This window comes from Chironomus tepperi, unplaced genomic scaffold (genome assembly GCF_022539635.2).
Source record: "Chironomus tepperi strain 1889 unplaced genomic scaffold, CSIRO-AGI_Ctep_v1 contig_376, whole genome shotgun sequence".
Classification (NCBI taxonomy): Eukaryota; Metazoa; Arthropoda; class Insecta; order Diptera; family Chironomidae; genus Chironomus; species Chironomus tepperi.
This window is the reverse complement of record NW_027226498.1, coordinates 811,176-822,737: the sequence shown is the minus strand read 5'-3', so window position 1 is coordinate 822,737 and position 11,562 is coordinate 811,176. Positions and strand designations below refer to the sequence as shown.

The 11,562-nt window shown below is 29.6% G+C and overlaps 4 protein-coding genes across 4 annotated transcripts; 3 read left to right on the top strand and 1 right to left on the bottom strand.

Annotated features, from left to right (window-relative positions):
• Window positions 1-74: 74 nt before the first annotated feature.
• Window positions 75-1,318, top strand: Sec20 (vesicle transport protein Sec20). Its single transcript, XM_070647583.1, has 2 exons — window positions 75-212; window positions 692-1,318. The coding sequence occupies exons 1-2, from the start codon at window positions 144-146 to the stop codon at window positions 1,274-1,276; spliced, it is 654 nt and encodes a 217-aa protein (XP_070503684.1). The 5' UTR covers window positions 75-143; the 3' UTR covers window positions 1,277-1,318.
• On the bottom strand, window positions 557-2,325 carry LOC139095996 (clavesin-1-like). Its single transcript, XM_070647582.1, has 3 exons — window positions 2,175-2,325; window positions 1,790-2,110; window positions 557-1,732 (listed from the first exon to the last, which is right to left on the bottom strand). Exons 1-3 carry the CDS (start codon window positions 2,296-2,298, stop codon window positions 1,329-1,331), a joined length of 849 nt encoding a protein of 282 aa, XP_070503683.1. The 5' UTR covers window positions 2,299-2,325; the 3' UTR covers window positions 557-1,328.
• Window positions 2,326-5,170: 2,845 nt separating this feature from the next.
• Window positions 5,171-6,911, top strand: rngo (DNA damage inducible 1 homolog rngo). The gene is made up of 4 exons (XM_070647258.1): window positions 5,171-5,393; window positions 5,463-5,594; window positions 5,674-5,883; window positions 5,965-6,911. Exons 1-4 carry the CDS (start codon window positions 5,282-5,284, stop codon window positions 6,864-6,866), a joined length of 1,356 nt encoding a protein of 451 aa, XP_070503359.1. The 5' UTR covers window positions 5,171-5,281; the 3' UTR covers window positions 6,867-6,911.
• Window positions 6,912-7,129: 218 nt separating this feature from the next.
• Window positions 7,130-10,631, top strand: Rnb (R and B). The gene is made up of 3 exons (XM_070647255.1): window positions 7,130-7,554; window positions 7,620-7,778; window positions 7,832-10,631. The coding sequence occupies exons 1-3, from the start codon at window positions 7,450-7,452 to the stop codon at window positions 10,607-10,609; spliced, it is 3,042 nt and encodes a 1,013-aa protein (XP_070503356.1). The 5' UTR covers window positions 7,130-7,449; the 3' UTR covers window positions 10,610-10,631.
• Window positions 10,632-11,562: the final 931 nt, after the last annotated feature.

Genomic DNA, 11,562 nt, shown 5'->3' with positions numbered 1-11,562 from the left:
TAAAAACCTTCGAGAGATTGTTGCTCAAAATTTTTAAATTTGAGCAACAAATAAGATTAAAGCAAACCATGCAAGTCGCGTGGAAGTAAATAAAAAATAAAAAATTAAAAAAAGTTAATTTAATAGATAGTTTAGAATTAAGTATGGATTCACAGAAGTTAATTAAGCAAGAAATTGTGGATCACAACTTACAAGTCAAAGCAATTATCCAAGTATGTTCATAGTGATTTTATATTAATAATATTATACACGTCGTTATTGTTGTTAGATTTTTCTTCACAAATTTAAAGATGATGTTGTCATTAAACATTAAGTAAACTACACAATTCTAGTAATGTATATTAACTGAGTATAATACAAAAACATATCACTTTTCAATTTCAAAAAAAAAAAAAAATCCTCAAAATTTTCACAATTTTACAAGACTGAAAAAATATTAATTTAAATTCTTTTTATGTTGACTGGACTTATTTCTTTATTAATTTATTTTTTAAATAAGTTCAACTTAATTTTCTAATATCAATTCGAGTGTTTAGTTAAAAGTCAAACATGATAAGTGGACGAAATAAATTTAATGAACAGAAGGAAAAAAATTCCTGCAATAAATTATGATTTTAAAAGCTACATAACTAAGAGCTTTTTTGTGAGCAACATTCAACTGATGCTTATTTTCATTTATTTCTTTATTCAGGATATTTTATCCTTCAAAGGATCACTTCAAGACTTAGAATTATTAAATGAAGCTGGAAGAACGAAATTAGCACAATTAAGAAAATGTATTGAAAAATTGGACGATTGGGCTAAAGATGAAAATGACATTACTTTATCAAATGAAGTAGATGCGTATCGTGAGCAATTCTCGAAGACATTACAAGCATTTCGTAAGGCAAACATTAGTACAATGTTGGAAATTGAAAAGGGAGAAAAGGCTGAGCTTTTTACAATGAAACCAGAATCTGAACTGCGGCAGAGATTTGGTACTTCTGGCTTAATATCTCAACAAGAAACTGTGACAGATCGTATGCTTAGTATCTCAAGAAATTTAGCTGAAACTACTCAAAAAAGTGCCAATACACTTGAGTCACTTATACAATCTTCGACAACTGTCAGTGGAACTGGCGAAGAGCTGCACAATACAGCTGGGACTATTCAGCAGTCTGGGAAGTTGCTTAATAAATATGGACGACGGGAAACTACGGACAAAATTTTACTCTTCCTTGCTTTCATGTTTTTCCTTGCTGTTGTATTTTATATTGTTCAAAAACGTTTATTCTAATCTATAATTAATAAAATAATTATTCCATGTTGATGATTTTTATGAGCTTAACTTAAAATTTTTCACCAGATGCCATCCAGTCTATTTCGCATAACGAAATTTTCTCGAGTGATTTTTTATGTAAATTATATGTTTCCTTAAATTGATTCAGCATGTCTTTTTCTGGTATTTTTCCTCCATATTCTTTAGGTAGAATTGATATATCAACATGCTTTCCGACAAGTTCATTCATATCCTTTGTACTTATCAAACGGTTTCTCAACTTTTCATTCAAAGCTCTTTTCCCGACATCGAAAAGAAATGAAGCAAATGTAGGTAAATTAACAAAATAGTTTTCTTTTTCTCTTCCAATTGTGGCATGCTTTGCACAGTGAGCAAATTCTCTTATGTCACGGAGACTAAATAGATTAAAATATCGATATGACACATCGGTATAGTCAGAAATTGAAGATATTCCTAAATAATAAAATTTCTTCTTTTGAAAATATTTTTCTCCTGATATTTATGACTTACCAGTAATTTGTGTCTCTTCTTCTTCCATCAAAGTGCTGACAATTAAGACTAATAATCGTATCGCATCACATGAATTGAATATTTTGGTATCAAATTTTCTGACTTGAATTAAAATGATCTTTTTGCCTTCATCATCACGAGAAGACAACGGATATGCATAACCACGATCAAATAACATCCATACCCTTTCCATCTCATCATTATTTAAAATTAACCATTTTGTGTACTTTTGTCGAAATATGAAAAAGTTTTCAAAAGATTTGAATGTATTCTCAATATTGTACTTTCGTATTCTTAAAAACTGTAGGAGGAAAGTATCATCTGTAAGGATAAATAAGAATATATATTAATTATTACTTCTTTTAACTGTTAATAAAGGCCTAACCGTCTCGACAGCTTTTAATGAATGGATGATTCGATAGCCAAACTTTAAATTCCCTTAATTTCTCATTTTTAAGCTCTTCATTTTCACCCAGTTCTTTGCGTGCTTTTTCTAAAATTTTATCCATAACTCTCAAAAGTAAATGGTCAGCACTCTTTCACATATGAACAAATACTAAACAATTATTATACCATCACTTGACGCAAAGAAACTTAAAAATATTCAATAGAAGAGATACATTAAAAACCCGGAATTAGTTATTAACTCATAAACTGAGAGCATGTATCAACATTATATGGTCTACGACAAAAGTTTTACTCTCTTTAGTTATGCAATGATCACTCTCTTAATTCGAATGCTTGCTGCAAATTTTGGTACAAAATTCGATTGAATCATGAAATGAGCTTTGATTTCAACAATATTACCAACCCACAACTCTAAAATAAATAAAACTTCAGCATTAATATGTCGAGTATAATTTAGAAGCTCCTTCTCGATCATCCTCAATGTTTCTTAAAATTAATTTATGCTCACCCAGACTATTCAGAGAAATACAATGATATATATGACGTAAAATCATTGATTACATTACATGGATCATGATTTCTCTTTATTATTTGGTAAATTGGTACATTTGTAATTTACTTTATTCATAAATCTACACAAAAAACTATTAAGCAATGATAATTTATTTTCATAAAATTTGATCTCCAAGCAGATAAATGGCATATGATGATGCACGGAATTCGACTAATTTAAGAAACCGTTTTTTTACTGTATGGACTTTATTATTGCATTTGCTACAGATTGAAATATTTAATGAACAATATGATACTTATGTATGCAACTCAACTAGAATTGTCCATAATTGAGAGATTTTTAATTGTTACGAATCAAATATTCACGACTAGATAATGAGAAACTGAAAACTAGATTTGGTCAATCGTGATGGAAACGCATTTTATCCACATGGAATTAATATGTTCCTTCTAACTTTTAGCTATTTGGTCAAAATTATAACTTAAACATTTATCGATAAATTGTCTTTCAGACTCTTTAACACTTGAAGGTTTTTAGAAAATTCGCCTACTTAGACTAAAATACACATATTGGGAAAATCTAAATCATAGTCTACAGATTGATGAACAAACCAAATTTCCATAATGCATTTTTTTTAAAAAAATGTGCTAAAATGTAAAATTAAAACTGAAGGTTCTGATGCAGTCTTATTGAAGTGATCTAAAAGAAAGGTTTAAAATTAAAATGTGGATTAAAATAAAGTTGCCATCAAAATTGACATATTTTAGCTCAGAGAAGCTAACAGCTTCGGAAATGTTTCGAGAAATGCTGTCAAAATTAAATAATTTTGCCAAGATAATCGGATGCAATGCATTTTCAGCTAATTATACATCATGCAATCCAGTTCTATTTATATTATTAATACTTTTAGTAACGACGACTGCAGAAAATATCACTTTTATTTACACCAATCGAAATGACATCGCACAATGCGTATTTGGATTGACATTTTTGCTGGCCATGGTACAAACGGGTACACGACTTTATTCATTTATTTTTAAACGGGAAAATTTAGTAGAAGTATTTGATAGAGTTGACATATTCTATTTGTTAAATGACAAGGAATGGTCAAAAACAATATTGGAAAGGAATGTCCTAAACTCATGCCATATTGGATTATTTCTTTCGACTATGCTTTTTATCGGAGCAGTTTTGATCACAATATATCCTTTGGTGATTTATTTGGTACTTGATGAAGTAGTGCTTCATTTTGGATTCAAACTATTTTTTATTGACTGGAAAACTCCGCACGGATATGTGTTGAATTTCTTCAATGACATCTTATGCTTATTTCTATTTTGTCAAGGAACCATGCTTGTATGTCTTGATATTACAATGTGCGTTCTATGTGCATACAGCCAATATGACATTCTAAAAGTTTATCTGAATCAACTGGATGAGCTTTTAACTAGAAAGGACAGGAGAAATAACAAAAAGGAAATCAAAAAGAAAATTGCCATGCTCGCTGACCTCCATAACTATGTCATAGAGTAAGGAGTGTGTATTTCATTATTTTTTCCAATCTTAATACATAAATTATTTCTAATTAAAGCTTCATTGATACTTTTAATGGCTTGTTTGTCCCGTACTATTTTATGGAAATCGGAACATTAATAATTCAAACGTCCATGACGCTTTTCGCTATAACATCGGTAAGTTGATGATGAAAATGAAGAAAATTATAGACATTTCTGTAATTGATTGTTTTTCTTCTTCAATTAGATGAATTTTTATCCTGGTTATATAATTATTATGATTACAATGTACCAAATGCTAGTCCCTTGTGTTTTTGGCACACTTCTAAGCTCAAAAGGAGATGAGTACTATGATAATTTATGCAACATCAAGTGGTACATGCTATCAATTTCAGATCAAAAGTCAATTGCTCTCTTGTTGACTGGATCTTATCGAGAAAGAACTCTATCAACTGGCTTAGTTACACTAAATTTGGAATCATTTGTTGAGGTAACGTGATGCCAAAATACTCGTCAGTAATTCTATTTACTATTTAATACATTTATTTATTTTTGTAGATTTGTAAAGCAGTTTATTCGTACTACACTATTTTGACCTCGTTTTAATATGCTATCCTGTATTTAGTTAGCATAATTAAATGTTCATTACCATTGTTGAATATTCATTGATTGATGTGCTATGAAAATAACGGAATAAAATAAAATAAAAATTTGTTTGTTGTGTAGAAGTTTTAAGGATCTGTGTCTGGAAAAAACATTCAAAACGTTGACTTTTTTAGTATTGGAGTATAATACTCTGAAGCATGAATATTATTGGAAAAGTTTTAGTGCTGTTTTGATCAACATTCTTGTTTAAACAAATATTATTAAGGCAACAGTAAGCCATTGCAAATTACGTTTAATAAACGTTTGCTTGTGATTTTGAAAATTTCGGATCTTTTTTCTGAACTAAGGCCATAAGAGAAGCAGAAAACTGCAGAATCATAATAAACAAAGTTTTGGTTTGAAATTATTTTTGTTAAATAAAATTATTAATTTTATTCAAAATTTCCGAGTATGAAGATTACTGTGACTACTTTGAGTGATTTGACATTCTCACTAGAGGTGTCTGAAGATTTGGAACTAGAAAATTTCAAAGCATTTTGTGAGATAGAGAGCGGCGTTACAAGTAATAATAATTATTAAAGAATCTTTAATTTCAATGTCGAGGTCAATGAATTTTAATGTCTATTTATAGCCAGCGAAATGATCATTTTGTTCAACAATGTCCCTTTGAACGATGACAAGAAGAATTTAAGAGACTATGGCATTAAAGATGGTGATTTGGTAACATTGCAACAAGTCCCATCACGTTTTCCAGCTTCTAATGGTAAGTATAATAATATCGTATTATAATTGTCCTTTATTAAGAAATCCATTCCTTGTTGTGTTCATAAATAATACATTAGCTCCGAACGCTCTTCAAGGGTTAGATTTTAGTGCAATTCAAGTGCCTCAAACTTCGAACCCATCGACTCCAAACCGAAATAATCGCTTCCCCGGATTCAATGATGATCCAGCTATGATTAGGGATATGGTTCTTGCTAACCCAGATCAGCTAGCTTTACTTCAACAAAATAATCCAGCATTAGCAGAAGCAGTACTCTCAGGTTCTTTAGGTAAAAATAAGATTCTCATGTAATTGTATGAGTTCATGAGCATTTGATAAAAAGTTTTGAATTATTAAACTTTTTTTTCAGATCAATTTGCGAGTGTCCTGCGAAGACAGTATGTTGAGAAACAGCAAAAAGAGCAACAGAAAATGAAACTTCTTTCATCAAATCCATTTGATACAGAAGCGCAACGTCTCATAGAAGAAGAAATTAGACAAAAAAATGTCGAACACAATATGGAAACAGCTATTGAATACAATCCTGAGATATTTGGAACTGTCATTATGCTGTATATTAATTGTAAAGTTAATGGACATCATGTGAAAGCATTCATTGATAGTGGCGCACAAGCTACAATTATGAGCTCTGCTGCAGCAGAAAGATGTAATATCATGCGTTTGGTAGATACTCGTTGGGCAGGAATTGCAAAAGGTGTTGGTATACAAAGAATCATTGGAAGAATACATATGGTTCAAATACAAATTGAAAACGACTTCTTAACATCTAGTTTTTCTGTATTGAATGATCAGCCGATGGATATGCTGTTGGGATTAGATATGCTTAAAAGACATCAATGCTCAATTGATCTTAAAAATAATTTTCTAATGATTGGAACCACTGGCACGAAAACTCCATTTTTGACTGAAGCAGAATTGCCAGATTGTGCACGATTAACTGGGTCACCGGAAGAAGAAAAGAAAGCCATGGAGGAATCTAAAAAACTTGCTGAAGAGTTGGAAATAAAGGAAGCTCTTGAAAGAAGTTCAACTGAAGCTGGTCCATCTTCTTCATCAGCACACAAAAGTAGTTTATCATTATCAGATAAAAAAGATCGTATTTTGCCAACAGACAATTTCACAGAAAGTGATATTGCAGATTTGATGAAAAATGGATTCGATCGATTACGTTGTTTTGAAGAAATGCGAAATTTTAAAGGAAATAAGACTCAAGCTTTGGCTGCTTTATTTGCAAAAAGTTTAAAGTTTTAACAAAATTACTAACTCATTAAAGTTCCGATATTTCATTATTTTTTATTTTTTGGGGGTTTTTATTTCTTACACAATGTAACATTTGCAAGCAAATAAACTAACGGATTTTTTCATTTTTGAATCTATGCTATAGGTTGTAAAAAAATCATTAAAAAAAATACAGCGCATTTTTGTCCCAGCGATCAGTAATCGATTAATTAGTCAGTTTTACGACCTACAAAACAAAATTCACTATGATCCAATTCACTACCAAAAAAACAAAGCAGATAAATTCAGAACTAAATTATAAATATCATTATTTACTGGTTTCTTAGAATTTAAACTTTTTTTCAAATTTGTTCCAAAACATTGGAAAACATTGAAAACACTGTGGTTTTTGTTTACAAAGATTTAGTTGATTTGAAACTTTTAAATGTCAGGCAGCATAATAATAAAAAAATTTTAATAATAGCCGTACAGAGTGAACAAAGTGTATTATAAAGCTTCATTTTTTTCAAAATTGCGCTAAAAACATTCGTAAAAAAAAACAAATAAAAATTTTTAAAGAAATTTTAAATTGTAAAATAAAATATTAAGAAAAGATATGGAATATTTAAGTGATCAGCTTAATAAATGTACAACTGATAAGCATATCTATAAGTTTTTATTTAAAATTAGGACGAATTTTATCAACAATGCAACAGACATCGTAAGATTTTAATTATTTTACAATTTATTATTTATTACATAGATTTTTTTTCAAATATAATTTAGGACAAACTTTTAAAGCAAAAGTTTATTGGACATCTAGCAACTGTACTCAGTAAAAGGGTCGAAAAGAGTTTCCAATCAGATGAAAATATTAAAATCATAGATGTTCTGTTATCAATCTTAGCTAATTGCACTTATAATAATAAAGCTGCAGCTAATCAGGTAATACAGTAATAAATTATATTTAAAAAAATTCTAACTTATTTATTTAAAAGGTTTTCGATGTGAGCATCACTGAAAGTTTGATGACAATTATCAACAAAAGTGAAAACGGGATATTGATGGCTAAAACATGCAGACTTCTTGGTAATTTAGTACAAAATGAGAAAATTGGAATAAGCTTTCAACAAGCTGGTGCTGCATTAAGTCTTTCGAATTGCTTATCAGAAAAAAGTTCATCATTGTTAATTACTATGAGTTTGAGAGCTATACGATTAATGTGGAATTCAAGGAAATTTCGGTTGGAAATTTTGTCATTAGGAACAATTTTCAAAATAATTTCTTGTCTTCGTAATGTCTTAAAAAGCGAATTTAAAGGAAATAATGTAAGTGATGTAGAAGCAATGTCATCGAACATGGTAATTTTGAAAACAGACAGTGCACCGGATCGTCTAATTTCAAAACAAAAACTATCAAGCATATTGACAAAGATGGAAACACAAAATGTAGAAACAAAATACGAACTTTTAAGACCCGAGAAAAATAATTATGAATTCGCAATTCCGACATCGAAAGATAATTCAGAACTTATCACTGGTCTATTGAAATTGTTATTGACTATCACAGGAGCATCATCTTTAATGACACAAATTACCAAAAATGTTTATGCGGATGGCTTAGGTATTGAATGCTTGTTATTTCTAATCGAGGAATCTCCTAAATTTCGAGGATCATGCTTGAAAATCTTGTCAAATCTCTCCTTCAGTTCGAATTCACAAGAATTTCTTGGTATCAATAATGAACTTATATCAACTATTAGCAACTTATTGATGAAATATGAGACATTAGATCTGAATGAACAAAAGCATTGTCTCGAAATTTTGTGTTTGTCAAGTCAGAACTCCTGCAATAGATTAAAATTAAAAAGGACAGGAGTGTTTAAAATATTATTATCAATAGCAGCAACCTCAAAGATACAAGAGGAACTGAATCTTCTAATTTTTGCATTCTTCCAATATCGTTATGATGAAGATAGTCTGAATTTATTGATCCAGCTAAATCTAATTAATGTTTTACTGAAAGTCATTAATGACATAATTGAAAATAAGAAGGTGGATCACATCAAATTCGATGATTCAGATAAGGATAGGAAGGATGATCAAAAGACCAATATTCAAAGAAAAAGAGTTAGCAATGAACCGTTACAATTTGGTGGATATACTAAATTTATGCGTTTCGAAGCAGCTAATTCTCCATCAAGTAGCGGATATGGGAGTTATCAATATAGTCCCAGTCGTTCTTCATCAGATGGTTTTTCACCATATAACTCGCCACAAAGATGCTATCAAGATTATAATTCAGATTCTAATGAATATTCTCCAGTTTGTAGTGATAATGAAGAAAATTGTGAAACCGTTAAAAAGCAGGGTAAAGAATTTGATATTCTTGATTTTATTTACAATAATGATGAAATCGGCCGATCAGATGATGTGAAGGAACAGCAAAAATTAATTGGAGATATTGAGGATGATACGACATGTTTAACATTAAATGATCATGATTCGGACGACGAAAGTACGAAGATAGATTCACCTCAAAGCAACAATACAAAGAACAAAAATCTTCCTGAAACACTCAAGAGCATTGAAGAAGACACCTTACAATACATTCTTCTTCTTTTATGGAAGGTTTCTATAAATCATAACGATGCTTTAGCATTTGTAAATGCAAAAAATTTGTCAACATTAATCAAAGTATTTAGTTTAGTGAAAAAGCCACACGAAAAAATTTATCAAATTTTGCAAAACATTTTAGAACAAACTAGGAATTTTGTTCCAATTTTTATACGACAAGATTTCGTATTTCAAATTTATGACGCAGCCAATACAAATTATGATCATTTAGATTGTTATTCATGTGATAAAATGAAATTAATAGGACTTCAGTTGTTGAAGGATTTACGAAAAGTTGCGGAAGGAGGCTACGGTGAAGGACAAATTATAGATAGCTTATTGCAAGGAGAAATTGAACTGAAAAGAAAAATTGCCATCAAGCTGACATACGTCATATCATCTCCTGATATTCTTAATAAATTTCTCTTTAATTACGGTGCATTGGATATAATTATGAATACAATCTATAGTAATGATGAAATTCTGTCTGTGGCTGCATGCAATGGAATCACAATTTTATCCAATAATTTAAACATACGGATTCCATCAGAAGATGATGTGTTCCAAAGAATAATACCTGATGAATTTGAATTAGAAAGCTCAGATAAGGAAGAATCGAGCAAGGAACAAGTTAAATTCATTTTGAAAGACGGAGATATTATGTTCGATAAAGACGTTCTAATGGCTTCAAGTGAGGTATTTAATTCCATGTTTTCTGGTGACTTTAGAGAATCTAATAAGAAAGAAGTAAAATTTCCTAACTACACAGTATTAGGAATGAAATATTTCTTTCAACTAGTTAAAATGAGCAAGGAAAATAAGCTCAAACCGATAGCACCGAAAGTAGATAATATGGATGTAGTGCTTCAAGCATACGAGTTGTCAATTCTCTACATAATGTCAGATATACAGCAGCCTCTTTTAAATATCATTAAGGTTATTTTAAATGAAAATAATGTCAATAGAATCTTTGAATGGTCAATTAGAAATATTAATCAGGATCTATTAATTTCATCCATATGCTATTATTTATGCGGTGCAATTGATGGAAAAACGAAGCTGAAGCTTTATCTTGAAGTTAAAGAATCACAATACAGCAAGGAATTTAAGGACCTCATAATTGACAGTATTTTGATGAAATGCAAACCTTTAGATGATTAAATAATTTTTGAATAAAAAAGCATTTAAATAAAGATCTATGCTGATGTGTCCACACAAAAACTTTTCAACTAACTTATTATAAAGAATATTATGTTATTAGCACTAAGACGACAAAATAAAGATTTCAAAATTTCTTTTGTTTGAACACATCCTTAAATCTTGTAATTTCATTTAATTTTTTCATATCGACTTTCTTCTACATTCTTTTTATTGAATTTCTTCCTTCCTTTCATAATTTTCTCTGGGTATTTTTTTTTCTTATGCAATTCTTCATACAACAAATTAAAATGTACCTTCCGGCGTTCAATGATGCTGATTAAGGATGAAAAATAATGAAAACTTTTTAAATTCAATGATTTTTCTTCGGATGATCTCGTTTGGAAGTGAAAAAAAAAATAATTTAATAATAACAAAAGTAAAATATTGTGTTTTTCATGAAAAAAGCATTGTTTTCACATCTAATATAATCAAAATAGATTAATCTTTATACTTTGCTACGATATATTAGTCATTTCAGATATGATAACTGAAAGTGGATGGTGTTTTTTTGTTATTTTTTATACTTTCGAGAGTGAATTTTTCACAATTTTTGTTATGTACATTAAAATATTATTTTTCTAACATTTTAATACCTTTTTGTACTTTTTGTCAAGAACAAAAGAATTAAATTAGAGATTTATTTATGAAAATCAAATAAATCAATGGATCGTTCATAAATGACTTCTATAAAATCGTGATTTTTGACACTTCCTTCGCAAAATCCTAGATAACTAAATTATGGACGTCATTTATAAACAATCATTAAGCATTCTTCGATGAAAACCAAGTTAAACAATATTAGTTTCTTGTATGTGTATTCAAGTCTTTTGATTTTCAGTGCAGTTTTCGCCTGTCGGATGTTTAACTTTTTAGGGCATGACTAAAGTAAGTTTTTAATTTTATTTTTTTCCAAA

What these genes read in the sequence shown, in the direction of transcription:
- Sec20 (XM_070647583.1), top strand. Translation starts at nt 144, where the DNA reads ATGGATTCACAGAAGTTAATTAAGCAAGAAATTGTGGATCACAACTTA. An exon ending in AAGTCAAAGCAATTATCCAA is followed by an intron (nt 213 to 691) that starts GTATGTTCATAG and finishes TTCTTTATTCAG; the next exon opens with GATATTTTATCCTTCAAAGG.
- LOC139095996 (XM_070647582.1), bottom strand. Translation starts at nt 2,298, where the DNA reads ATGGATAAAATTTTAGAAAAAGCACGCAAAGAACTGGGTGAAAATGAA. An exon ending in CATTAAAAGCTGTCGAGACG is followed by an intron (nt 2,111 to 2,174) that starts GTTAGGCCTTTA and finishes TTATCCTTACAG; the next exon opens with ATGATACTTTCCTCCTACAG. An exon ending in AGAAGAGACACAAATTACTG is followed by an intron (nt 1,733 to 1,789) that starts GTAAGTCATAAA and finishes TTTATTATTTAG; the next exon opens with GAATATCTTCAATTTCTGAC.
- rngo (XM_070647258.1), top strand. Translation starts at nt 5,282, where the DNA reads ATGAAGATTACTGTGACTACTTTGAGTGATTTGACATTCTCACTAGAG. An exon ending in ACGTTTTCCAGCTTCTAATG is followed by an intron (nt 5,595 to 5,673) that starts GTAAGTATAATA and finishes ATAATACATTAG; the next exon opens with CTCCGAACGCTCTTCAAGGG. An exon ending in AGTACTCTCAGGTTCTTTAG is followed by an intron (nt 5,884 to 5,964) that starts GTAAAAATAAGA and finishes CTTTTTTTTCAG; the next exon opens with ATCAATTTGCGAGTGTCCTG.
- Rnb (XM_070647255.1), top strand. Translation starts at nt 7,450, where the DNA reads ATGGAATATTTAAGTGATCAGCTTAATAAATGTACAACTGATAAGCAT. An exon ending in TCAACAATGCAACAGACATC is followed by an intron (nt 7,555 to 7,619) that starts GTAAGATTTTAA and finishes AATATAATTTAG; the next exon opens with GACAAACTTTTAAAGCAAAA. An exon ending in ATAAAGCTGCAGCTAATCAG is followed by an intron (nt 7,779 to 7,831) that starts GTAATACAGTAA and finishes TTTATTTAAAAG; the next exon opens with GTTTTCGATGTGAGCATCAC.